Source organism: Alligator mississippiensis, chromosome 11 (assembly GCF_030867095.1).
Source record: "Alligator mississippiensis isolate rAllMis1 chromosome 11, rAllMis1, whole genome shotgun sequence".
In the NCBI taxonomy this organism is placed as follows: domain Eukaryota; kingdom Metazoa; phylum Chordata; order Crocodylia; family Alligatoridae; genus Alligator; species Alligator mississippiensis.
This window is the reverse complement of record NC_081834.1, coordinates 38,714,415-38,740,278: the sequence shown is the minus strand read 5'-3', so window position 1 is coordinate 38,740,278 and position 25,864 is coordinate 38,714,415. Positions and strand designations below refer to the sequence as shown.

Sequence of the window (25,864 nt, the reverse complement as noted above, 5' to 3'; positions counted from 1 at the left end):
CATAGTGTGTTCAGACAGAACAGATTACTTCCTTTTATCAGTCTAGATTAGTGATGCTCAGCCTTCCATTCCCACAGGTCGGATGAGTGGTTTAGGGCTGATCCATGGGCTGGTTCCTGCAGATAGGGTCAGTGTGTGGGTTGGATCTAGCATGGGGTCAGATTGTAGGTGTGATCTGGTATATTAACACAATCCAGCACATGGGTGCTCCCCATTAGTCCAGAAATTTGGCAGCAGGGGGCTAGTACAGCAGTAATTACCATGACTCTGGAAGCTGTGGTGATGATTAATGCTGGCAGTGCAGGAGCAGTAGCAAATTTCTGGACCTGTGTGGAACCCTATTGGATGATGTAGCCCCACAAGCTGGATTTGGTCTGTAGGCTGGAGTTTGAACACCACTGGGCTAGAGACTTTCACTTTAGAAAGTAAAACTTGGCTACAGATTGCCTGCTTTCCTTTCCCAGTCGGTGTAAAATAACCAAAACGACAGTAACAACTAAAAGTATGTTTTGGTGTGAATCCAGTCAAAAAACTGGCAGTGCAGAGCTTATGCTAAATACTACATTATTTCTCACAGTTCATTATAGCAGGAAATTCTCTCTGTATCAATATGCTCTATTATACCAAAGTTTTATTTTTACTAATGCAAGAAACTGAAATAATACAGTATTAAGTTTGCCAACTTAAATGAGTAGAAACAAGACTAAATTTGCGGATTAATGCGTGACCATGATCATGTCTCTTCGTATCTGCATTAATTATAGCAAAAACATTCTTCAGGCTTTTGCTAACTTCTGCATATATTTGATATGTGTATCTTTTTTTATACTTTGGTCATGAACTTGTTGATTATCTCAGTCCATGCAAATGTATATAAATCGTTTAGTTTAAGAAAACATTGCCTTAACCAAAGTACCTCCCACATTCTGGCCAGCTTTCCAGTTATCTCCTTTCACTTCAAAAACCTACATTTTCAGAGGGAGTCTATTTTATTTTAAATGAACTAGGGTCATTAACATTCTTAGAATCCAGATAGCGTAGGGATGGGACTAGCAACAACAAGGAAGCTGGACAAAAAGATGCTTCCTGTTCACTAGAGATAAAGTTACATTTATATAAATAAGCTGTCTTGTTTTTTTGTTTTTGTTTTTTTTAAAGGGTTTTTTCGGGGGGGGGGGGCTGATACCAGTTGCTGATTTATTAATGAACCATATTGGCTAATACTGATCCAGTTGCTGATATTCAGCCTGGCAGCTTGGAGAACATCGTCTGGCTGGTAAGTCTGTTTGGTGAGGGGCAAGGGGCATGGGAGGGGTGCAGATTGAGGCTGCAATGGTGAAGGAGGGAGTGAGTAAGGCAGGGGCAGGCACTGCAGAGTTGGGATGGGGGACGCGGGGCAGGGGCAGGTGCTGCACCTTGTCCAGGGGGCGCAGGGCAGTGTGCATGTGGGGGGGGGTGGGATTTCTGCTGCTGTGCACACCCCCAGAGGAGGCATGGGGGGCACATGCTCCCTGGACCTGTGCGTGGGGTGAGGGTGAGCTGCCACTGCAGGCGGGGGCTGGGGGTGACATGGGGCTCTTCCTGCTAGGGTGTTTGGGCCTGGGTTGTGCTCGGGCAGGTGGTGGCAGCGCTAGGAGGGGAAGTTATGGGAGGGCTATAGTGAATTTGGGGGGGGGGGGGGCTGGAGCCCCCACTCCCAGTGCCACCACCAGTCTCAAGTGCAGCCTCAGCCCAACCCCTCCACCAGGAAGAGCCTGGCACTGCCCCTGGCCCCAGCCTTCAGCAGCAGCTCGTCCTCGCCCATGCACACATCAGGGGGGCCTGTGCCCCCCATGCCTCAGCTGGGGCTGCGAGCAGTGGTGGGAGCTGCCTCTGGTCCCAACACTCCCCAGACAAGCTGCTCACAGCACTGTCCCCCACCCTGGTTAGGCAGCCCCTGCCCCACTCCCTCCCTCACTGCAGGGGCCTTGACATGCCCTCCCCCACACCCCTTCCCTCCCCACAGACTTCAGGGCTGGATGCTGCTCTCCATGCTGCCAGGCTGCACCAAGGCGCCCCTGGGGGTTACAAGAAATAATGGCTACAAGCTAGCAGAGAGCAGATTTGGATTGGACATTAGGAAGAACTTCTTCACAGTTCGAGTGGCCAGGGTCTGGAACGGGCTCCCAGGGGAGGTGGTGCTCTCCCCTACCCTGGGGGTCTTCAAGAGGAGGTTAGATGAGCATCTAGCTGGGGTCATCTAGACCCAGCACTCTTTCCTGCTTATGCAGGGGGTCGGACTCAATGATCTATTGAGGTCCCTTCCGACCCTAACATCTATGAATCTATGCATGCTGCTGCCACGCATATGCACGTGGCATTTATTGGCAACGTTATCGGCCACATCAGCCAAAAAAAGCCGATTGCCAATTAATGTCAATTTTCCTTTTATAAGTGCCAATAGGATATAGACCAATGTATCAGTGCACCTCCATTGTATACTAGAGTTTCCTATGGGGAAAATTTCCAGCATTTTTCTTGAGCGAAGGAATGAAAATTCCAACCGTTAACAGTGAATCCACAGTGAAGGCAATCCATAGTTTGGAAATATGGTTGTATCTAAATCCAAGACCAATTTTAAATGATCCTCCAATAATTTGATTCTAGAAAAAGAAAATTATAACAAATGTATAAAACTTTCCATGTCTAGAATCTAAGGGTGTCTACGCACATGCTGCAGGTTGGGAGGAGGAGGCATTTTAATTACAGCAGCTCTTGGAAGCTGCCCTAATTTAAAAAACCCACAGCGTCTCATGCATTCAGCGTCCCACACTTCAAACTGGCCGTGGGGGTACTTTAATTGATCATTTGAGCTTTAATTAAACCCCCCCGCCGCCATTTTGAAATGCGTGGATGCCGAATGCATGTGACGGTGAAGTTGCTGGAGCGTCCTGCGCATGTACAGGCACCCAAATTTTTGGCAGGTACAAGCAGTGGCAGGGAGGCAGGGTGTCATGTGGCCTGACCCCAACCCTATGCCGCTTGTCCCTGCCACCACTTGATGCTGCTGCCACCCCCCACTCCAATTCCTGTACACTCCATGTATGCTCCCTCCTGTGCCCATATTGCACCCCTCCCCCTTCCTCCCTTTACACCCCTAAGATACCACTTGCCACATTTATCTCTGGCTCCTGCTGGAGGCTCAGGGCTGGGAGCACGGAACCTGTATTGCCTCTGAACCCAATCCAGCTACATAGCAGCTGTTGCAGTAGTGTCAGCTTCAGCCTGAGCCCCAGAGCTGGGGTCCGAACTGTGGCTGTTGCTGTGTGGTCAGGTTAGGACCAGAGTCTCCATGTGTTCCATGATCCCTGCCCCTCGCCAGACCTGGAGCTACAAGGGGAAGGTAAGCTGGGTTGGGGGGCAGAGGATGAGGAGGAGCCTTGCCTGCAGCTCCAACTCCAAACCCTTGGGCGGGGCAGGGCTCGTCTTAGGTTCAAGTAAATATGGTAAATGATAGACAGTCTCTTAGGAAACTGTGCTGATCATCTGAATAATGACCAGTAGAATTTTAAGTATTGCTAGTGATTTAAAACACTTTAGATAACAGCGCATTGTTTTAATTTTTTAGAAATATTGTTCGTAGATGCTAGGGTCAGAAAGGACCTCAACAGATCGAGTTTGACCCCCTGCCTAGGCAGGAAAGAGTGCTGGGGTCAGATAACCCCAGCCAGGTGCCTATCCAGCCTTCTCGTAAAGACCCCCAAGGTAGGGGAGAGCACCACCTCGCTTGGAAGCCCATTCCAAATTTTGGCCACCCTTACCATGAAGAAGCTTTTCCTGATATCTAGCCTACATCTGCTTGCCATCAGTTTGTGACCATTGTTCCTTGTTACCCCCAAGAGGCACCCTGGTGAACAGAGCATCTCTGATCCCTTGCTGCCACCCCCCTAATGAATTTGTAGGTGGCCACAAGATCACCTCTCAGCTTTCTCTTGCAGAGGTTGCAGAGGGCCAGGTCCCTCAGTCTTTCCTTATAAAGTTTGTCATGTAAGCCCCTAACCATACGAGGTGTTCCTGCTAACACTTTCTTATGATTTGTGAGCCAGCTTCTTTCTTCCTCTAACATGGAAAATGAAATATATTTTGTGATGGCTATGTAAATAATAAAAGGGATTTCTGGCCAATGTAATGCAGTTGCCAAGCGCATAGATTTATACTTTTTTCCCTTGTCATAAATGAAGAATTGATAAGCTGTGAAATTACACCTCAATTTTAGTTAAGTGTGTGTGTTGGGGGAATGTCCCCTGCTTCCTCCCCCACTTTTTGTCTCCTTTAGGTTGTATAAAGCTCTATGGCTACCTCTGCTGCTTCACAGGTCCCTACAAGTATAACCTCTATTTGGAATGTGACTATAACAAAGTTAACCTAGAGTTGGAAATACATACCAGTTATGTTTCAGGCTCTTATCTTTTATGGAAAAAGTGGAATAGGTTTCTTGTTTCTAATTGTCTAACTAATTTTTTAAATATGAGGTGGCTTTTTTAATGTACTTAACAGCGTTTGGATAGTTTTCAAGCATTGCAGAGTAGTTCTGGTTTTAGGGCCAGTTAGGTCAAGGATCAGAAAATATGACCCAGTGGAAAAATATTATGTTGTCTCCGAGCGATATGAGGACTGTTTTGTGCACATTGTGGTGTGCCCAAACTGTGTGGGTGGGGTGGGGTGGGGAGAAGGGGGGGGCATTCAGAAAGTATGAATGGAAGAGTTACTTCCACAAGGGGTGACCCTTGTGCCTTTGGAAGTCCCTCCCATGAGTCTTCTGGTAAGCCAATTTTTAGGTGACTGGGAGTGGTTACTGTTTTAGTGTGAAGATGCAAATACCATTTTTGAGGCTTGCCAAGTGTACAGAGTTCACTTCTAAGCACTGGAAAGAAGAAAAGACATTTGAAAAGAAACTGTTAAGAAAAACCAGGCATAGGGAATATCTGCATTTTAATAACACCCCAAATTAATGTAGTGTTCTGTTTCGTAAGTGACTTACTTGTGAGTGCTTATTTAGAAGCGTAGTTTGTACTTTACAGTTACGATATCTCACACAGTGTATTTTTTGCCTTTAAATTGATACCCTGTATCATCAGAGATGGATTTCTGGATATCTTTGCAGTATTTTCTACTACAGAAATGCTATCTCTTGGTTACTGTAAGGAACTGAAATAACAAACCTCAGTGACAGTTGTCTGGTGCTTTGTGGGGTTGTCTGCAGGTTATTAAACCTGTCTTATAATGATTTGTGATATGAATGAAGAGCATGAAAGATGGTCTTGTTTCTTTTCCCTGTGCTTATACTGCATTATTTTTCTGTTTTAATTCTTTTCTTGCTTACCCTCATCTCCTGAGAATCAAATGACCACCAAATAAATATCCAGCCTCTTAAAATAGCTATAAAAAGCATGCATAATTTACCCTGATTTAAACCTCAAGTTAATCTAACCCTTGTTGAAGAAAGTAGGTACTAAGGATGCAGAGCCAAATAAAACAGCTCTCCTGAGTTTAACATGCAAAGACTGAGGGAGCTGAGAGCTTCAAGTAATGAGCAACTGTCCATGACTGCTGGGTAGTTAATCTTTATTGACTGTGGGTAAACCTTAAAGGACTTCAAGAAGAAAACTGATAGGGAACAAGATTTTTTGACCTTGTGTTCTAGGTTTGGCTTTTTTTGGGGTGTGTGTACTGTTAAGTGTTTAGGGAAAATCTGATGAAACTTTTCCAGCCTTTGAAAGTGAGAACACCTGTGACTATTTTGGTAAATCCAGAGTCATCTTCTGGGATGTCCCTATCATCTTCCAGTTCCTACTAACTAGTGTACAATGGATTGGCATGATTCTGGCTCAAGGTCAGGTGTTGTAACCCAGTCACAGCTTTATAAAATTCTTCTGATTTGTTGTGGCAGGCTTGGTTTATTAGCCTTCGGTGTAAAATGGGAGTGGCACTTGAGGAACCTAATCTGAGAAGGAAACTGTAGAAAAAGCCAAATTTAGGGAGGAAACTTCATCTTATGTAGCTTGAGATGCCAGTAAAGTCCAAAACCACGATAAGCCAGTGGAATAAGCATGCTGAATAGTTGTAGCTTACTAGAAACAAATTTGTAAGACTTTAGAGATGAGAAATGATTAAATGTATGTGTAACGGCAAGTCTTACTCTGGATGTGAGCTGAAGGGTACATGAGTCTACCCACCTGTAAATGGGTACCTGGTCACTTGGAAATGCTGTAGGCTATAGAGATAGGTGATATTTAATCATGCTAACCTGATGGGCTCCAAGACTGCTTGACCCTTTAACTTATTTGTCACCCTGATTCTACCAACATTTGCCAGCGCCAGGCATCCTAAGGCTTGGTCATTGAGTTCAGTAACAGAAGGTAAACAGTTAGTAGAAAAGCAAGCTAACTAAACATTGCTTGTTCTAACATACCAGATAACGCAGGGGCAGGCAATTATTTTGGGCGGAGGGCTGTTTACCTGGTTTTGGCAAGCTGTCAAGGGCCACATGGGTAGCTCTGCCACCTGGTCACCATCTTAGGACCAATGTCTCGGGGCCAGCACTGGTGGGGCCCAAAGCAGGGCGCAGGCTGGCAGGAGTCTGTGGAGCCGGGCTGGGCTGCACCAGCAGGGAGGGGGGGAGCTGGCCCAGCTCCATAGAGCCTCTGCCAGCCGGGACCCTGTACTCCTGCTACCCTGCTCTGGGCCCCGTCAGCGCTGGCCCTGGGACACTGGTGTGGGCCCTGTGCACCCATGCGAGTCCAGAGCCAGCATGGGGCCCAGGCTGGCAGCAGGGGCAGGTTACAAGCTGGGGCTGAGCGTGAGGGAAAAGTGGCCCCTCACCCACCCCGTGCCCAGTGCCCCACGCCTGAGATAATGTCTTTGTGTTTTTTGCCAACAATAGCAGGAATTGGGCAGGGCCTATGGAGCAGCTGGTTGTGATACAAAGGGGGAATTGCCTAATTCCTTCCCTGCCACCTCCAACTACTTTTCTCCTGTTTCAAGGATGAAGAGAGTAGTTGGCACTTCTCCTGGGTGTTGCATCTCAGTTTCCTCTTAAATGCCACAAGAACAAAAGTCTCAACTTCCCAGTTGCCCATTTTGGTTTCCCCTTAATGTTCCTACGTGCAGTTAGATTGATACAGAGCTACACAGATCACTAAAAATGGAAAAAAATTTTAACAACTTGCACTGCAGAAATCAGATGTCCTTGTCCCAGAAGTAGACCTAGCTAGCTTTATGTTTGTTTATTTGTTTTATAAGTGTAAGGTCTCTCTTTAAACATAAAGATCACTTATGACTAATAGGCAGATATTGCCTTTCGGATCATGAGCATCAGCATAACATCCAAATTTTTGTTCATTTCCTTAGGATACGGTGCTCCTAAATGAGTTGTATGCCTTTTTTTAAAATGTTATCTGCCTACTTTTTCAATTGATTGGAACATTCTTTTGTGAAGTCTCAAGTAAAGAGCACTGTGGTATTTATTCTAATCTACTTCTTATACAGGCATAACTTATAAGAAGTAGATTAGAATAAATACCACAGTGCTCTCTTTACTTGAGATATATATGAAAACAGTCTTTTCCCATTGCTGGAACTTAGAATTCTATGTTCACTTGGCATTCAGAAACTCCTTCTCTGGTTCCATAAACTTTATTTTTTCTGTATGCTTGGGATGACAAACTCAATTGGCAAACATTTACTTTGTAAATTCTCATAGCCTCTTGCTTATCTCGCAAGCAGTTTTCCAAATTTACTTTTGAGGGTGCAGCAGTAATGCAAAAGAGCAGCCTTTCAGAACGGGGGATGACTGACAGATTTGCTGTGAACAGATGAAAAGCTAGACCTGTATATAGGTTTTGACGCATGCATCGGTGCATTGAACTAAATCCACCTTTTCAGGACTCAAAGCTAGTGATGGTGTGTAAATACTAGCTGTTCCTTACTGAAATCATTACCATGATTGGCTAAGGATTGAAAATACTTTATATAACTGGAAGCAGAGAGTCTTGTTCATAGCACTGGATGTTGGATAAGAAAACGGAAACAGATATTGTTTGCCTACGGCCTTTGGGAGGTATAAATTAGGAGAAATTTGTTTACTCCTTTTCCCAAAATGTGTGTGAAAGATGTTATTTGTGAACCATCTTTTTGTTTTTAATGCGTTTCATGCTGTGTTTTAGTTGTTTTTTTTAACTGCTGTGTTGAAATTTTATAACTACAGCACATTACATATACCTATTAATCCACCCTGCACTTCTGCATTGTGTTCTTATCTGTTCCCCCTTGTAGCTGACTACATGTCAAATGCTGTAGTGAACAAGGGACCATTATAGAGTCATACTGAAGAGTAGAATACTTGCTGTCCTGCATGTAACCTGCCAACTACACTTGCTCTGTCATGCTTCCCACAAAGCTGGAGGAAGCCTGATCAGTAGAGCTATGTGAAATTTCTCTGGGTGTTTCGTTTCGAAGCTGTTTCGAGCTCGAAACAGTGAAATTGAAATGAAACAAAAGGCTTTAAAACATCTTTGAAATGAAACAAGGGCACTCAGAATGTTTTGCAAGTTTTGAAAGGTTTTAAGTTTTGAAGCCAGGCTTGCTTGCATCTGAACAGAAACTAAGGAGAGGGGGAAGGAGGAAGAGTGGGGAAGGACTGCTTTGATATTGACATCTAGCTCCCTGTTAGATTCCCCAGCTCTTCCCACGAGCTGGGGAATCGAACTGGGAGCTGGGGTAATATTCAGGTCCCTGAACATTTTCCCCAGGTCCTGGTTGGATTCCCCAGTTCTCCTATCTTTCCCCCAGCTCTGATCACTTCCCCCAGCTCTTCCTGAGGGGTGCAGGCCTCCAGATGATGCAGGCTGACAGCAGGCTGCCACTGACAGCTGGTGATGGCGGTGGCTCTGGGCTATTTCCCCAGCTGGCAGCAGCAGCTTGCTGTTATCCCGCGCACAGATCTGGGGGCCTGCACTCCCTAGGAGGGCTGCAACGCTGTGTCAGACTCCTCCTGGTGGGCACAGGCCCCCAGATCTGCTCATGGGATAACAGCAGGCTGCTGCTGCCGGCTGGGACCAGCACTGGGTGCAGACCGTGCCAAGCGCCAGAAAGCCTGGTGCTGCCACTGGCCCCAGCCAGCAGCAGCAGCATGCTGCCATCCTGCATGCAGATCTAGGGACCCATGACCCCCAGGAGAGCTGCAGGGCTGTGCTTGACTCTTCCCATGGGGTGCAGGCCTCCAGACCTGTACGTGGTATGACAGCAGGCTTCCACTGCCGGCTGCGACCAGCGCTGGGTGCAGCCCATGCCGAGCGCTGGGAAGACTGGTGTTGCTGCTGGCCCCAGCTGGTAGCAGCAGCAGGCTGTCATCCTGCGCACAGATCTAGGGGGCCTCCGGGAGGGTTGTGGGACTGTGCCAGGCTCCTCCCAGGCTGTGTGGACCCCTGGATCAATGCTTAGGATGACAGCATGCTGCCGCTGCTGGCTGGGGTCAGTGCCAGCACCCAAGTCTGCCTGGGTGAACTCCAGAGTCTGGCACAGCCCTGCAGCCCTCCTGGGGGGTGCGGGCCCCAAGAGCTGCACACGGGATGACAGCAGGCTGCTGCTGCTGGCAAATGATGAGTTTTGCTTTGAACATTTCGAGGTGCAATTTCCCAGAATCTCCTGCACCTATCTCCTTGAAACTTGTCAGGCTTCATGCCCTCAGAAGGGGCTACTATCCCTGCAAATTTCGTCCAAATTGGGCAAGAAATGACAAAAGTATAGGCATTTTAATGATTCCTCTTTATAGTCGATGAGCAAAAAGTTGAAACAGCAAAATGGTTTTGACGAAATGAAATGGAACAGTGAAACGAAACACTGTCCCTTCACAACGGCGAAACGGAAGTTGAAACAAAATGGTGCTGTTTCACACAGCCCTAATGATCAGCTTCCCAGTAGGGGAAAAAAGCAACCTTATAATACAATTAGACTAGCTGAACTTTATAAGCCACTTCCCAAAAGTAGGTACAATCTGCTCTAAGTAAAGAAGAGGAAATACAGTGCATCAGAAATGTAACTATTTATGTTGCAATATCCAGGTTTAGTTGCTTGTTACTGTCAGTGTACAGCAGGGGTGTCCAACCTTCTTGAATGTGGGGCCGGATCACGAACTTTTTATCACCCGGTGGGCCGGTGAGCCATATTCAAAGACCTCACAGGAAGTGACATCACATCAGGAAGTGATGTCACGTGACCTTTAACACCAATGAAGTTGCAGGAAGTTGCAGTGAAATGGGTCTGGAAATGTGCACACGTGTGTTGCAGCAGACAGAGCCAAAGCAGCTATTGGGATGTGCTGGGAAGCACATGCACATGCATGCATGCACGCACGCACACACACAGCCCCAACCCAGCCCCAGCTTTATATGGGAACTTACCCCGTACCTCCATCTGCCCTGGCCCGGTCCCAAGGTGTCCCCAGCTCCACGTGGGAACTTACCTCGTGCCTCTGTCCACCACGCGTGCAGGCAGGGCGCGGGCCATGCTGCAGCTCCCCAGGCCACATGCTGGGGACAAGGGGCAGAGCCCATCCCCAGCTTGTCCAGTCAGGTGCAGCTGGGGCAGTCCTGCTCCGTGCAGCCCTCGGGGCAGCTGCGGCAGGACCCAGCTCACTGATGAGCTGGGCCCCGCGGGGGTAGGCAGCTCCCCTCCCCTCGCTGCCAGCTGGGGCCCACGGGCCAGCCCTGCCCGCCTCGCCGCTGCTCTGCCGCCGCGGCTCCGTGTGCTGTGCTCTGCCACCGTACTCCGCCACTGTGGCTCTGTGCTCCGCAGCGGCTGTGCCGCCACTGCTGCGGCTCTGCCAGTGCCGCTGCCACTACCGTGGCTCCACGCTCCGCACTCTGCCACCACAGCTCCACCGCCACTGCCATGGCTCCGCGCTCCGTGGCGGCCCCCCCACTGCTGAGGCTTTGCGTTTTGCTGCCATGGGCCAGATAAAATGGCTTGGCAGGCTGCATGTTGGCCCATGGGCCGTATGTTGGACAAGCCTGGTGTACAGTAACTTAGTGCCTTTTACAAGTATGTAAAGTGTTTTGAAGCCATGGGGCACTCGAACATCAAACTGCTGTTTTAATACATTTGTTGATGAGAGAGCATATTAATTTTGTAAGCTAACTAGAAAATGTATTCAAACATCAACAAAAATCTTATTTTGGTCAATATTTTGTTTAAAAACCTAAATGAAAGGATTTCTTTCTAGTATGCACTGAATCAAAGCCAAATAAAGCATATTTTGCTTGATGCATCTTGGTTGTAGAGTGTTTCACTTATGCATCAGAAGTGCCTAATTTGCTTAACTGGACAATGCAGTAACAATCCCAGCCCTGATATGTTACCTGTTGCTTACATCACAATTAGCATGAGTTATTTGCATATTTAAATGAATAAGCAGCTTACGTTCGTAGAACTGTCCCACTGTCTACTTGTACGGTAACTATAGTCTGTTTAACTGCATAACTTGTGAACTGACTAGGAACTGTTTATTCTAGAGCTGCTGCGGAGGAGTATGGTGTTGAAGGTATGGCCAAATCTGCGTGCTCCCTGTAACCCAAAACAAACTTCCCTGTTGCACTATTTTGTAGTGCTGCATGGAGCACCTGTAGTGCTACAAAGAGTCACTCAGTCCCTCAGCAGCCCACAATGCTCTTTTCTTCCTCTGCTGCCCTTCCCTTGAAAGGGAGGGGGAGAGTTGGGTGGACAGTCACTGACTGCAGCCTGCCTGCTTACCCTTCTCTACTGGGACAGGCTGTTAGTGATTTGGGTACACAACCCCTGTGCTTCCAGTGATAGGCTGGGGGAGAGCAGAACCCGAGGTCTGAGCAACACTGTATACACCCCTGGCTAGAGAGCATGCTACTGACTGCCTTTGGTGCAACTACCTAGCACTTCAGCACCTCTGTTCACATCTCAGCATTATACTTTCAGACTGCACTACAAATGTACATTTGGCTCTGGCCAGAGAAACAAGGTAGTGAGGCTTAGGTGCATAGAGCCAAGCACTGATAGCAGATGGCAGATAACATATTTTATCCAGCATGCTTCACAGATACTTGAAGTGGGCATGAACATCTGCAGGATCCCAGCACAAAAGGCTTTCCTTTGCATTTAATTACAGCTAAGAGAACATCCTAATGAGGACCTGTAGCTAGTATTTTTTTCACACAAGATGCTTTGCCTTCACAGGCATTCTCTTAAATTAGTTCATAGCAGCTGACTTTAATTGAAAAAACGCCCCTCTTGAAAGAGTATGTAGCACAGTGAAAGGTAGGAGTGGGCAATTATGTTGGCGGGAGGGCCGTTTAATAGCTTTTGGTGAGATGTTGAGGGCTGCAAGGGTAATCCCACCCCTTAACAGGTACCCCACCCTAAGCACCATCTTGCCACCAGAAGTCCCTCCCCTTACCCTCCGGAAGTACTCTTTTTGGGAACAGTTCTTACCATCTTGGAACCAGAAAAAAACCCAAACAAATCGTATACTAAAAATCAAACATCTACTATAACATATTTGAATTTTATTTCAAAAAACATTTTTGTCCTGATGGTGCCTCTAGAAGTGGTTTGCAAATTGACTCAAAATAAAGCCTTACAACCCACACCCAATATACAGGAGTGTGTATGTGGGGGGTGAGGGTGGGTTACGGGGGGGCTTTGTGTGGCAGTGGGAATGGGGGTGGGAGGTTTGTGGAGGGGGTGTGGGGTTTGTGTGGGTGTGAGGCCTCCTTTCACATCCCCTCCCCCACACCACGGTGCACAGCCCCTGCTGGCAGTGGCAGCAGGTGTTGGGCCCTTGGGACACTCTTGGCCCATAGCAGGCAGAATGTTCTGGTGACACATGGCTCCAGCTGAGTCCCGGGGGCTGCATGTGGTGACATGGAGCTGGCCCAGCCTGCTGGTGCGTGCCTTCGAAGCAGACCAGGCTGGCTTCGTGCCAGCATGTGGGGCTCCTGGCACTACAGGAGGGAGCCACGTGCCATTGGGCTAGCCTTGTGCTTCCACATGGGACTTCCAGTGGGAAGCTGCATGTGGTGACACGGAGCCCACCTGGTCTGATGGCACACTACTCCCCACAGCTCCCGGTCCACATACCATTGTGCTGGGCAGGCTTTATGCTGCCACATGGGACTCCCAGAACTGCAGCCAGGAGCATGTGCCATCAGGCCAGGTTGGGCTGGCTCCATGTCTCCACATGTGGCTCCCTGTTGGAGTGCTGGAAGCCCCACATGGCAGCACAGAGCCAACTTGGTCTGGCCCTATGGTGCATGGTTCTCACCTGCAGTGCTGGGAGTCCCACGTGGCAGCGTGGAGCCAGCCTGGTCTGGTTTGAAGGCATGTGCCAGCAGGCCAGGTTGGCTCTGTGCTTCCATGTGCAGCCCCTGGAACTCAGCTGGGGCCACATATCACTGGGGGGCTCTGACTGCTGTGGGCCATAAGCGCCCTGAGGGCCTGCTTCTGTTGCTGCTGCCACCAGTGATGGGGTCCCACACTCCCCCACAACCCTTACATACCCCACGCCCACCCACACACAAGCACACCATCAGGCTGAGTGGGCTCCCTGCCACCACATGTGGCTCCTGGCACTGCAGGCAGGAGCTGCCCCCCTCACTAACCAGCTGTTCAGTCACCTGTCATTGTGCTTGGTGCCTCCACATGGGGCTCCCAGCTGCAGTGCTGGGAGCCCCAGGGAAATGGAGGCACAGAGCCTGCCCAGTGTGATGGTGCATCACCTCTGAAAGCCTGCACCTCTCCGACCGGCTTTGAGGGGCAGCTGCGGGCTGGTAATAATTGTTTTTTGGAGAGGCTCTGTGGGCCAGATAGGTCCGGCCTAGCAGGCTGGATCTGCCCTGTGGGCCATATTTTGCCTGCCCTGGTAAAAGTCTTTCTTTGGTATTGCCATTTCTGTTCATTTTTTTCCCTAGAAGATGCTTGTGACTTCAGTTGCTTCTATTTCCAAGAGTTCTGGTAACTCCTAGGAGTTGAAAAGGCATCAGTTTGTCCATACTTGTGTGCGTGCAAGGTGTTCTGTTTTGTTTGGGATTTTTTAATCTGTGGTGTATAAATTTCCTATTTTGAAACTGGCTTGTGGTCAAACAAACAAAACAAAATCCTTTCCAATTCCATCAGAACTCTTTCTAGCAGCTGAAAAAATGTTTCAGGATATAACATATCTCAGCAGGACTGGCAATTCTTTAAAGTACTTTTGTTTTAATTAAGAAATTTCTCTAAAACATTCTTGCTAGCCTCTGGATGCCCTTTGTTTTGATTAATAGGCATATTCATAGATCACTGTAAATATTATTGTCTCCTAAAACTAGCAGTAGTAGTGCAAGGGGAGAAATGCCATTCATTTGACTACTAATTTTAAAAAATAGGTATTATTACAAGCCAGGATGGTATTTGTTCTCTAGTGGGGTTAAAGGCTTACAGCTGTTAATCTTTTGCCTAGTTTATCAGTCCCTACCTACATCCTGTTTCTGGGCTGCTACTGTTCAACCAACAAACATTGCTTTAATTGTTGTGTAGTGCCTTTTTCACTTTATGGTTTCTGTAAAATAGCAGTTATTTGACCAGACACTTCCATTGATTCTATAAGTTGTATGTTAAACATGTCTTCCAAACAACTGTGAACCTGTCTTTCATTTGACTTATTTTAAAATATCCTGCGTTTAATTTTCTAAGTAGCAAACTATTGGATTAATTGAATGCCAGCTTCCAATTTTGGTATTGTACTGGTAGTTCTCAGATCTTTAGGGGTTTTAAACATAGAAGAATAAACATTGCTGCTAGTTCTGCTTTTTTTTCTCTAGCTTCCCTATAAGCATATGGGGCATTTTTACATGTACAAGTGCCACAGTGCTGGTCACTTTGAAAAGTGCCTGGAGCTCTGACGCTTACCATTGTATAAGCGGCGAAATGCACATTAGTGTTGTGAGAGCGATGGCGGTGCGCTTCTGAACTAAAATACATTGCAGGTGCTTTAGTTCAAAAGTGCACCACTGTCACTTTCTGTGCATTGATGTGCGTTTCACCACTTATCCAACCACACGTGATGCAGCACAGTTTGCCTTAGCTTGCATGCAGAGTAGACTCAATTGCTCCGAAGTGGCAGATCTCTGGTGTGTCATGGGTCAAAAAAGTATATGTATAAATGCCCGTAAAGTATGACTAAACATCTTACCAAGTATTCACTCTGTTGAAAGCAGGTATGTATAAATGACTCCTTTGTACAATTGTTACAAAAAACCAGGTCCAAAATCTATACTCCATGAAATGTGACAATGAATAGGTACTTCTACCTCTCAAAATGTTATGAAATGGATCTATGTAACTTCGTGAGACTGCCTTATTTGAGAGTGGTTTGCCCTTAACTGTCAGGAGAAAATCAGACAATAGAAAGTAAACAAGCAGCAGGAAATAAGTTTTTGTTTTAGTTTTCTAAAAGATCACTTGCCAAAATATTAAACATGAAATAATGTTGGTTTGGGTTGTTTTTGATTTTCACTAACTTGAAATTCCCCTTGCATGCTTTTAAGTTCTCCATGTTCCAGTTGTAAGGAACTTCTGTATTTGCCTGCCAGAGGCACCATTTCTAGCTTTAGCATCAGCGACAGATCAAGAAATAGAAAAAAGGAGAAGTTACAGAACTAAAATAAATAAATAAATAAATAAAAGGACACTCTCAGTACTTCTAATATGTCAATAGCAAGTTGTTGAAAGCATAACTATAATCAATCACTTGAACAATTATTCCAACTTTTAAAAATTCTTTAAGCTTACTTTGAAGTCCATCTGTTTTCCTCCATTGCCGTCCCCTGACTGCCACACTGCACTGCCCCGTTACCAGGGGCATGGGCAGGCAGCGAACGCCAGTGGGGAGCCCAAACACTGATTGCAGCCAGAGTAATGAGGAGAGCAGCAGTTGGGCAGGAGCTTGGAGCTGCAACTTTAACCACTTGTGGGTCACATGCATCAAAAGTGAGCTGTGGCTCACAAAAGCTTATGCATCTCCGATTTGATTAGTCTTTGATATGCACTTCTGCTCTGCCTTCTGCATGATTATTTATCTACCTCTCTAAAATTAGGTAAAATTGGCTCATTTGGGAGGGGGATTCCTGTTTTTATACTCTGCAAAGCATTCCAGGGAAATCTCAGCAGAGGAGCATATGTAAAACTTCCTGCAGGGAAGGGATGCCTTGCTAATGCAAGCCAGAGTCATAGTTGTGGTCCCAAAAAAGTGCACCCTCATTTTTCAGAAATCTCATGTTCACGTGGTCATATTTAGGTGTTTACATTTCTTTTTTCCTTTTTTCTAAATGAGAGTTAGATGCTAGCATCTCTTAGGAACTGAGCACATGCTAGTTGTGGCTCGGGTGTGAAGCATTGGCACACATTGCTTCCAAATGGCTCTTCATTGCTTGCTTGCCTAGCCAGTACATTTTCAGAGACAGCAGCTGAGGCATGCTTGTGTATAAGTTGCTCACTTGCTTCAGTTGCCTCTAATAACTGAGCTCTGTTAGTTCTAGGTGTGATAGCCTGATACTTCTGCTAAGTCAGCTGCCTTGCTTCCACTGTGGTTAGATGACTGTTCTTGAACTTCACTTCTGGAGCAAGCTTGACTTTCTATAGAGCTCTTTGATTTATTTTATGACCTCTCATGCTCTTGCTTGCTAAATAGCGTTATTGGAGGGAGTTGCTCCTCCTACACCAAAGCTTTGCTTTATGCATCAGCCTTCCTCTGGGCATGCCCAGAGATAATGGAAGACTGGTATTCTGTAGTGGATCAGGGTGGATCATCTGGCTATAGCAACCACTTTGTTCATACCATAGGCCTACATACAGGAAGAGGAGTTGCTTATGCTCCTTTCAGTCCAGTGGTCCCCTTGAGTGGTAGGGTAGGTCTTCCACTCTCCTTGAGTGACACCCAGGTAAAGAGTGGTTCTACTGTTCCCCATCTTCATGTTTTGTAGGCATGGCAGTCACAATCTTATTTAGCACTTGTGTAACACAGTTTACTCTGTTCCTGTGGATGGTGACTCAAAACAGTTCTCTTCAAAATGTCTAGCTGTCAAACGGTACCTAGCAAGTGGATAAAGATTTAAAGCCACAAAGATCTTTGTGGTTGGGGCTGGCTTAAAGCATATAACCATACAAGCCTAACAGCCTCAGACTTGTTCTGTGGAGCCTTTGTCTGACCCTGCTGCAATCTCTGTCTGTCTTCCCTTTCAACAGCTACTGACTGCTTATCATCTTCAATTTGTCTTCAGGTAGGTGATTTTAAAGGGGTCTTTGGTGTAGAAATAGAATCTAGAAAATTGGTCTCCAGTCAGATGGGTAAGCTCTTACCAATTAATGGCCTGTCCACTATTTTCTTAAGGACCTTTTTAAAGTATTTTCTCCTGAGATAGCTATCTCCAGTTATTTTGTTTCCTACCTGTTAATAACAGCCAGTTCATAATTCAACTCTGTAGTTGAGCATTATAACATTAAGATGGTAAGCTGTTGTGCATGTAATTATAAATAAATGGGAAATACTCCCACCTTGTTTGGTAAGTTTATTTGTAATTTCATGACTGATCCTTACCCTTGTGCTTCAGTGGTGAGCTTCCAGGATCCAATGAGAGTTGCCATAGAAAAGGAGTGAAGAGTGCAGCTAGAAACTGTATAGGAGCCACTCTTCAGACTCTTGGTCTTGGTCTTCCAACAAAAATGGTCTATAACTAGAGCAGAACTGTGAAATGTACATCAGTGTGTCTAGTGAATACAGGCCTCTGAAGTAAGAAAACTTAATCATGTGTCTGTAGGTCCCTTGTCTATTTGTGAAAGACCTTTAAAAAACAAAACAAAAAACCCAAACAAACTTTGTTCTGCAGTTTAATACTGATCATCTTCCACTTTCCCTTTTTAATTTTTTAGATGAGGATTAAAGTCTTAAATAGGAAGTGGTGCTGGTTATATTTAAAAAAACAAAAAAAAACCCATAAAACCAGCAGTATTTATACTGTGCATCAATAGAGATTCTTCATATAAATCATGGCTGAGGAATGAAATAATGAGGTGGTACAGGTAATGACCAAAATGTTTGTTTATGAGCTGTATGGTAGAATGTTGCACAACTATTTCCAGTCTGTCTAATCTTTGTGCTTCCTGGTTTTTGGTTTTTTTCCTGTGCACTAATTGTGGAGGAGCTTAGGAGTGATGTCAAGCTGGAGTATCTCCAAAATTGAGTTGTCTAATCCTGTCTTAAGTCTCTGAAGATGTCGCTATTTGTAATGGGAACGAATGAGACTTGACAGATGCTTTTGACTTGGTTTGTGCTAAAGTTTGTTACATAATTTATGCTGCAGACTGTGTCCTTCTTTTTATATGCACCATAAAACACGCATTAAAATGGTCTCTTTAAAGACGAATAACTTAAATTTATCGTTGTAGGGTTGTGATAAATGTTTCATCCAAACTTTCCTTTCTCTTTGTTCCAGGAAGTATAGATGAAGATGTTGTAGTGATTGAAGCATCCTCCACTCCCCAGGTCACTGCCAATGAAGAAATCAATGTTACCTCAACAGACAGTGAAGTGGAGATTGTAACAGTTGGAGAAAGCTATAGGTGAGCTACCCCCTCTCTGTCTCACACACATGGAGCAAGACATCTGAACCAGCTTGGCAGTATTCTTAAGCAGTAGGATGGATTGATTTGGCTCGGGTCAAAAGTGGGTTAGCACTAGCACTGTCAGTGCTACTTCTCCTGACTTGCATGGATCTGGCTTGCCAGGGGTTGCCAAACCCTGATTTCTGTTAAACTGTTTAGTTAAGTCTTTTTTTTTTTCCTTTTTTTAACTTGTTTGTGCCTATATTTGTTTGGTGTATCATGGTCTTCAACATTGATTTACATTGTAGCTTGACCACAAATCAGATTAATGTTCAGGATTGTTGGTGTATATGGAAGATTAGGTTTCTCTTCCATAACTTAATTTTTTTAAATTTCCAGTAGAGGTCCTTTGTTTAGAACAGTGGTGCCCAACCTTCCTGCCCCATAGACTGCATGGGGTCAGTCCATGGGGCAGATCCTGCCTGGGGCTGGTATGTGGGGTCAGTCCCTGTGTGTAAGTCAATGTTGTGGGGCCCATCTAGTGCACAGGGATATACTGTCTGGCTCTTGGGGCTCCTCATGGGTCTGGACATTTGGCAGTAGGCAAGTGGCAGTTAATGCTGCTATTACTCCTCTTTCACCAAATTTCCAGACCCCTGGGAAGACAAGTGGGCTAGATCTGGCCCCCATCGTGGGGGTTCTGGTCTCTTCCCTCCCACTTCAGAGTGCTGTTTCTCTTGGGCTGTGCAGTTTTAGCACACTGCTTCCAGTTTTAACAGGGGTTAAATATGCACAGCTTCAGAGCTGTTTGATCAGTCCACATTAACATACATTATTTATTAGAAGCATTCACTGAAACTGCAGAAACATTTAGAAAGACTCTTCAGATACCTCTCAAGTTATCACTTTCAGTGTTCTGTGTTCCAGATAGGCTTTAAAGTGTCAAATTGATCTAGATCCACCTGATCTGTGCTCATAGAACATTCATTCAAGACTTTGATTAAAGGTAGATGGAGTGTTGTTATATGTCCAGCTTTCTCTTTGCACAGCATCAATTAAAAGTGGCTTGTGTACAAGCTGTAAAGGCTTGAAAAAGAATATTGAGTAAAAACTATTGGCTTATTATCTTCTCAGTTACTAAAATATCCTCCCATTGCTGTCACTAACTCCAGTAGAATGAGGCTTTTATTTATCATGTTTTACTCTTTAGTTCTCAAGGCATTTTGATGCCAGCTGTCAGTATAAAGGCCTTACTAACTTGCAGATTCCGGGTAAAGAATCTGTCATGTTCAAGTATGCTTTATGGAATGATGGAACAAGATTTTTTTTAATTTAAGACCTAGTTCTGGAAGCATTGTTTCTTGACAGAAGCCTCCCTAAGGTACCTGCATATGTGTCTACTTTCTGCTTTTTTGTAGTTTATACTGGCAATTCTGATAATTAGCTAATGACTGAGGATAGCCCTCAGTGCAGCTTTTGGTTTAAGGACTCTAAGCCTGATCGTTAAATACCACAGTATCCTTCTAATCGGTCCGTCATTTCTTACCTTAAAGATATGCGAGTACTTCCGCTTCAGACCTCCTCATTTGGTCTGCTCAGGCATATTGCAGTGGTCCCAGAACCACATTATGATGGTCAACTTTCTACTGTGCTACAGCATCAACAGTGCCATTTAGGATGAACCTGGCGTTCTTATTTAAGATTCTGTGAATAAAATGGACGTTATAAAAGTTATTTACCATTCTTTAAATACTGTTCAAAACAACATAAGTGGCTTGTTCTGTTCTTGTGTTTTTGTATTCTTTGTTTTCTATTTCACGTATGTTGTATATAAGTGAGACAGGTTACTGCATTTTTTAAAATCTAGGGATGTATTTGTGTGTTAATATATACATGTGTGTTAATATCTCAATCGAATCAGAATAACAATGTAAAGACCTTGCAGTACTTTAATCCCTGTTTCATGTTTTTTTTTAACTTACTGAAGAGACATTCTTTCTGTTTTATCATAATTCATTTTGAGTAGGTAGCATCACATTTAAACACCTTATCTGCCTTCAGGTTTTTAGTGGTACTTGAGCTTGTCTTGGATTCAGTACTTTTGGATGGCTGTAAATTTAAAGAGTAACCTCTTTGATTCTCAAAGTTTTCTGGTGCTCTGAGCATTAAACATAAACAAAATACTTGTAACTCATTTTTTGGCAAAATCCTGACATTATAATATAAATATGTCAGCCCTATCAAAGGAGATGAGGTACAATACATGATATCTGAATCTGGTCCATCTCAATCCATGTGGATAAAGGTGTTGTGTTGTTTTTTATTAGTTTGTTTTTTAAACTGGTTAAGTGGATCTTTGCTCCCTCATAAGCAAAACAAAGTCCTTTGTTCTGTGTGGTTATTTCACAACACTTATTTTAAAAAGTGACCATGCAAAAGAACCTTTAGCCAAGCTCCAAAAAATACCCATCTGATAGAGGGCTAATTTTCAAACAGGAAGAAAAAATTGGATGAAAACTATACTTGCTTTACTGGCCTCTTGAAGTTGAAACATTACTAGTAAAAGTCAGAGAGCAGGAAATATAATTTTAAATGCAGCTTTTAAACTTGTCTGGCTTACACTGGGCCCTTTTTATCAATTATTAAAAGATTTTAGAGAAGAGAAAGATACTGAGTAAAATTATGCCTACTAGCCCTGGGAAGATGTGAAACCTAATATCCTCTATGAAATGGAATTACCGGCTCTAAATCTAAAGGAAAACAAAAAGCAACTGTTAGGAGACAAGCGAGTTTTGTTGGAAATGTTTTGTTCCAACATTTAGACCACTTGGACCCAGAACAGAATATCAACTAATTGCATGACATAGACAGAAAATGACATTGCTTACTTATCACTGGGAATGGGGTGAGGGAGGGTTGAAAAGAGGACCCTGGAATTTTTAAATTCCCTAGGAAGGGTAGTGAGAAGGGAGAGTGTCTTAATGTGCCAGGTGCAGCTGCTGATGCTGATGCACCAATGTTTGGGAACTTTTTTTTTCTTGTCGTGGTAGCACCCAGAGGTGATGAAAAATCCTGTAAGGGTCTTTCAAAGAGCCAGCCTTATGTAGGGTGACCACAGTCCTTTGAGGGAAATCTGGGATAGGCAGGGCAATTTTATGTATGCACATCCCCTCCCCCTTCCCAACCCTGTGGCTCCCAGGAATGGGGCTAGAGAGGACAGTGCAATGTGCATGTGCACACATGAGTGTGGCCCCCCCCCTCCCCCCACTTGCTCCCCCAGACTCTGCTTGCAGCCCACCAGAGTCCAGAGTGGCTGTGGTTCCTGGAGAAAATCAAAGCAAAAGTCCTAGATTGGCATGAACTCCTCCTTCTGTGCCTGACCTCTTACTCAGGAGCTGGGCACATTTGTGCCAGTCCAGGACTTTTGCTTCAATTTTCTCTAGCAGCCAGGATTCTGAGACCAGTGTCCAAAATCTGGGACATGTAGTCACCCTAGCCTTATGCCAACTGCCCCCCACCACAGCAGTGAGCTTGGCTTTTCAGTCCTTATTGCCCCATCCCCAGGTATGACCCACAACACCTTTGCCTAGGCCCTATACTGATCCAGAAAAGCTTTTCCTGGAGGATGCCAAAGAGTAAGCCCCAGCATGTTCTCTTCCGTTGGGTGACCAAGGAGCTGAGACTGTGCTAGGAAGCTCAAGGAGTAGGAAGAGGTAGTGGTTCTAGGCCAGTTATTCCCATACTACCACAACTTGGTTGATGCTGGCTTCCAATTTTTTGCTACTAATGCCCAGACCATATCTCTGCTGTGGGAGTTAAGGGAGATAGTTGATCATTTCACCATTGGTCTTAAATGTAGTCAATTTGAAGGAAATAAATAACCCCAAAATGATTCCAACAAACTTCCTTGTTTTATTAGAAAGGTCTTTCAAAATGTCAGATAAAGCTTGTATCCAAAACTTCTGTTGATATTTTTGTGGCCTAAGTTACCATAGAGGTGACTTTAAAATTTTCCCTCTTCTGTCCCAAACTATACGCCCTGCATATGTTCCAGCCCCATATATTGACTTCTACACTGAAACCAGTATCACATGAGAGATGGTGTGACAAATTCTGAAAATCTGTGTTAGAATGCTTCCGTGAGAGGTATACAGGAAACCAGACAAACTTAATGTAATGTAATGCAGCAAACTCCTACCTTGTTTTCACATTTGGAACTGTTAGTTTGGAGGAAACGCCTCCACCTCTACAAGCTATCACCACCTCTCAACACATCAGCAAATTCAGCACAGCACAGTAGCAATAACTTTCTGTGTACATTAAACACAAAAGTAAGCAGTTTTGCTGATGAGCAAAACTAGTTTGTTCCCTGTTGGAGGCTGTGGAAAGGGGGGTTTCCTTGTACAGCTCCTTAAACCTCCTTCCAAACCCCAGAGGAGCTAATACACAAAAATACTTATAGCTGTGGCTACCAGGTCTTTTCTTGGGCTACTGCTGATGTCCTCTGTCACTTGGTTAAGTGTTCAGTGTTCACTCTGAATGAACGCTGAACTCTGCATTTGTGGTTGAGACGTTTGGAGATGGTTGCTCCTGAGCTGCTAAAGGTTTAGATTCTTGATGGTGAGTGGGAGAAGTGGTTGGCAGTTGCTGTAATACTGACTGCACATCCTTATTCAGAGGCCAGTGGCAAAGGTGATTCATCATTGTTATATCCCTCTACTATTTTATAGCATCAGGACCAGCACATTCCTCAAGCTGGGAAATGGCAATACAAACCATTCCAAAGCCCTCTTTCTGTTTCTTAAGTAACTACCTGTCATAGTACCCCCATTTTACCTTGTCTGCAGTACTGGTGGTATCTTGGGATAACTGGGGACAAAGGACTCCAGCTGTTTCATGTTTCTCAAGTCTCAAGCAGATTATATACTTTTGTCTCCTCATTTCCTTGGTGAAAGAAAAAAAGCTCTAAGGCTTATGCATTTGTGGTCTGAACCTTTTTTTGTATTGCTCCTTCTACTTGCTCCTCCTACTTGCTGCCTACTCTTTTAGGACATTGTTCCCTAAGATGCTCTGATTCCCAGGAAGGATTGCCTTGGGCCATCATTTGGTCTTCAAAGTTGGTCTCTATTAGTTCTTCCCAAGCAATTCGCTTACTGTCTGCTAGGGAAAAACTTGCTTCTCCATGTTGCCCAACTTTATGGTTGTAGGACATGTATACATTTCTTTAGTGGCCATGGTATGGGTACAAATTTGGAGGCTTTTATCAGTTCTTTCTCTCCCTCTCTTTTGCTGCCCCATTTTCTCCCTCTAAGCCTTTTAATATACTGCATATGACCAACTGGAGTAGCTGCAGAACTTGCTAGTTACTGACAACAGTGTTTGCACCCTTGCAACACCATTTAGAAGTTATACCCTGTATAAGGAAGTGATCACTGTGCACTGCCTCTGGAATTTTTTTTCCTTGCCACTAACCATGCAGAGGAGCAGTTATACACCCCTCTGACCATACTGCTTCCCCTGCACTCCCCCCCCCCCCCCCCCCAGCTGTTCCTGATATAATGCAGTCTTTAAGACTCTCCCCTGACTAAAGGTGTTCGTCTTGCCTCTCTAGCTTTTCTTATGTTGCTTCCCCAGTGGCTGAACGGCCATGTAGTCAGTTGTCTGACCACTCTTTAACACATCACTAGTCCAGGTACAGCTTTCTACCCTTAATAACAGTTTATACTGCACTTCTCTGAGCACCATGTATGGCATGGACCCCTAATAGCAGCTGGGGGTGCAACCATCAGGTGTCTGGAGCCCTTGCTCCCCCTGCCATGTGTATGGAAGGAAGTCTGTCTATGGCTAGCATTCTTGCTACCTCTGGGCTCCAAGACTGAGTTCCTCTCAGTCTGTATGTATCCCTTCATAAAGAAGTGTACACATGTAAATGTTAAGTTTAATCTGTAAGGGTAGTTGCCTACTGGTAGCTTTTCTCTGGGATGCCATCCTTTTTTTTTTCTTTTTCTTTTCTTCTTTTTGTTCTGGTTGTTTCCCAGTGTCTTCTGAAATGGATCCCTACTGCTTTTGCTCACTATATTATCCAACTGTACATGTACATTCAAGCAACCATTCTGAAATGTAGTCAACTGCATGCTGTGTAAATAATCCTACATCTATCCTTTCCTCCCATCTTGAAATTTTTGTTCCAGTGTTGTGGAACTTAATAATGGACTGATTGATCTCTATGATTGTATTTTAATTGCTTTGTAGTATGCAACTCGCCCCCTTATGTTCTTTCCCCATCTTTATAGAGAAATCATTATACAGGAGATAGTCATTCTGCTGTTGGTACTGTAGAAAACAGTTCCTTCAGTATGAGGGTAAATGTTTCCACTTGAAATGCTTCCTAAAATGGCTGGGTGAGGAGAAGGGTCCAATGTTGTATTTGAAAGGTTTTTAACATTGTCTGGAGCTAACCTTGGCCTCCCTAATTCCACCCGTGGATCCATAAAACTGGTGTGTTGCTCATGATAGTCTCATGAATTGGATACGCAGAATTTTGGAAACACTTCTATGTTCAGGTTGACTAAAACCAGTTGCTGATACAGAATCACAAGTGAGGTCCTCTTTACAGCACCAAAGCTGTTCATCATCAAGGTTGTACCAGTTTTTGCTTTCTTAAAGAAGAAAAATTCAGTCTAGATAAATGTAAACTTTATTTCGTTTAGGGATAATCTCAACAAGTAGAGCTTCATTTTATTACCGGTTTTCAATTACTTTATTGTATTTTACTCCTATGTAGATTTTAACACTGACCCTGTGACTTCAGGCAGTGAAGTCAGTTAACCTGCCCAAAGGCTTTGTCCATCTGCTGCTTAGATCAGTTTTAAAAATTCATGTGCCATGTTCAGGCTTAGTGTCCGAGTAGACTGACAGTTGTATTTGTTGCAACATGGCTGACTGATCCTGTGTTGCATGTAAGAATATTTAATGTTGAAAGAGCTGGATTCAGCTTACTTGCAGAGTGCTGAAGTAATTGAAACTTTGATAACCAGGGTCATCTCCCTTGCCTTATCACAACTATATCATGCACCATGTCCCTGCCGCACTTTTTATGTAGATGAGCATATCTGACTGGCAAAGTGGACTCTGACTCTTCTTCCTCATGAGATTCTGCTTCCAAGTTTTCTTCTTTCATTTCCAAGGGTCTGTGCTCTGTAACTTCTTCAATGGGTTTTCT

General features: G+C 44.7%; 1 protein-coding gene across 7 annotated transcripts in view; it reads left to right on the top strand.

Annotated features, from left to right (window-relative positions):
• The window catches only part of RNF111 (ring finger protein 111), a 99,408-nt gene that overhangs the window by 32,011 nt on the left and 41,533 nt on the right, over positions 1-25,864 (top strand). For all 7 annotated transcript variants that reach the window (XM_019477760.2, XM_019477759.2, XM_019477757.2 and 4 more), the window contains one exon: positions 18,534-18,660. In XM_019477760.2, the coding sequence (XP_019333305.1) occupies positions 18,534-18,660 (127 nt within the window). The remainder of the gene's footprint in view (positions 1-18,533; positions 18,661-25,864) is intronic.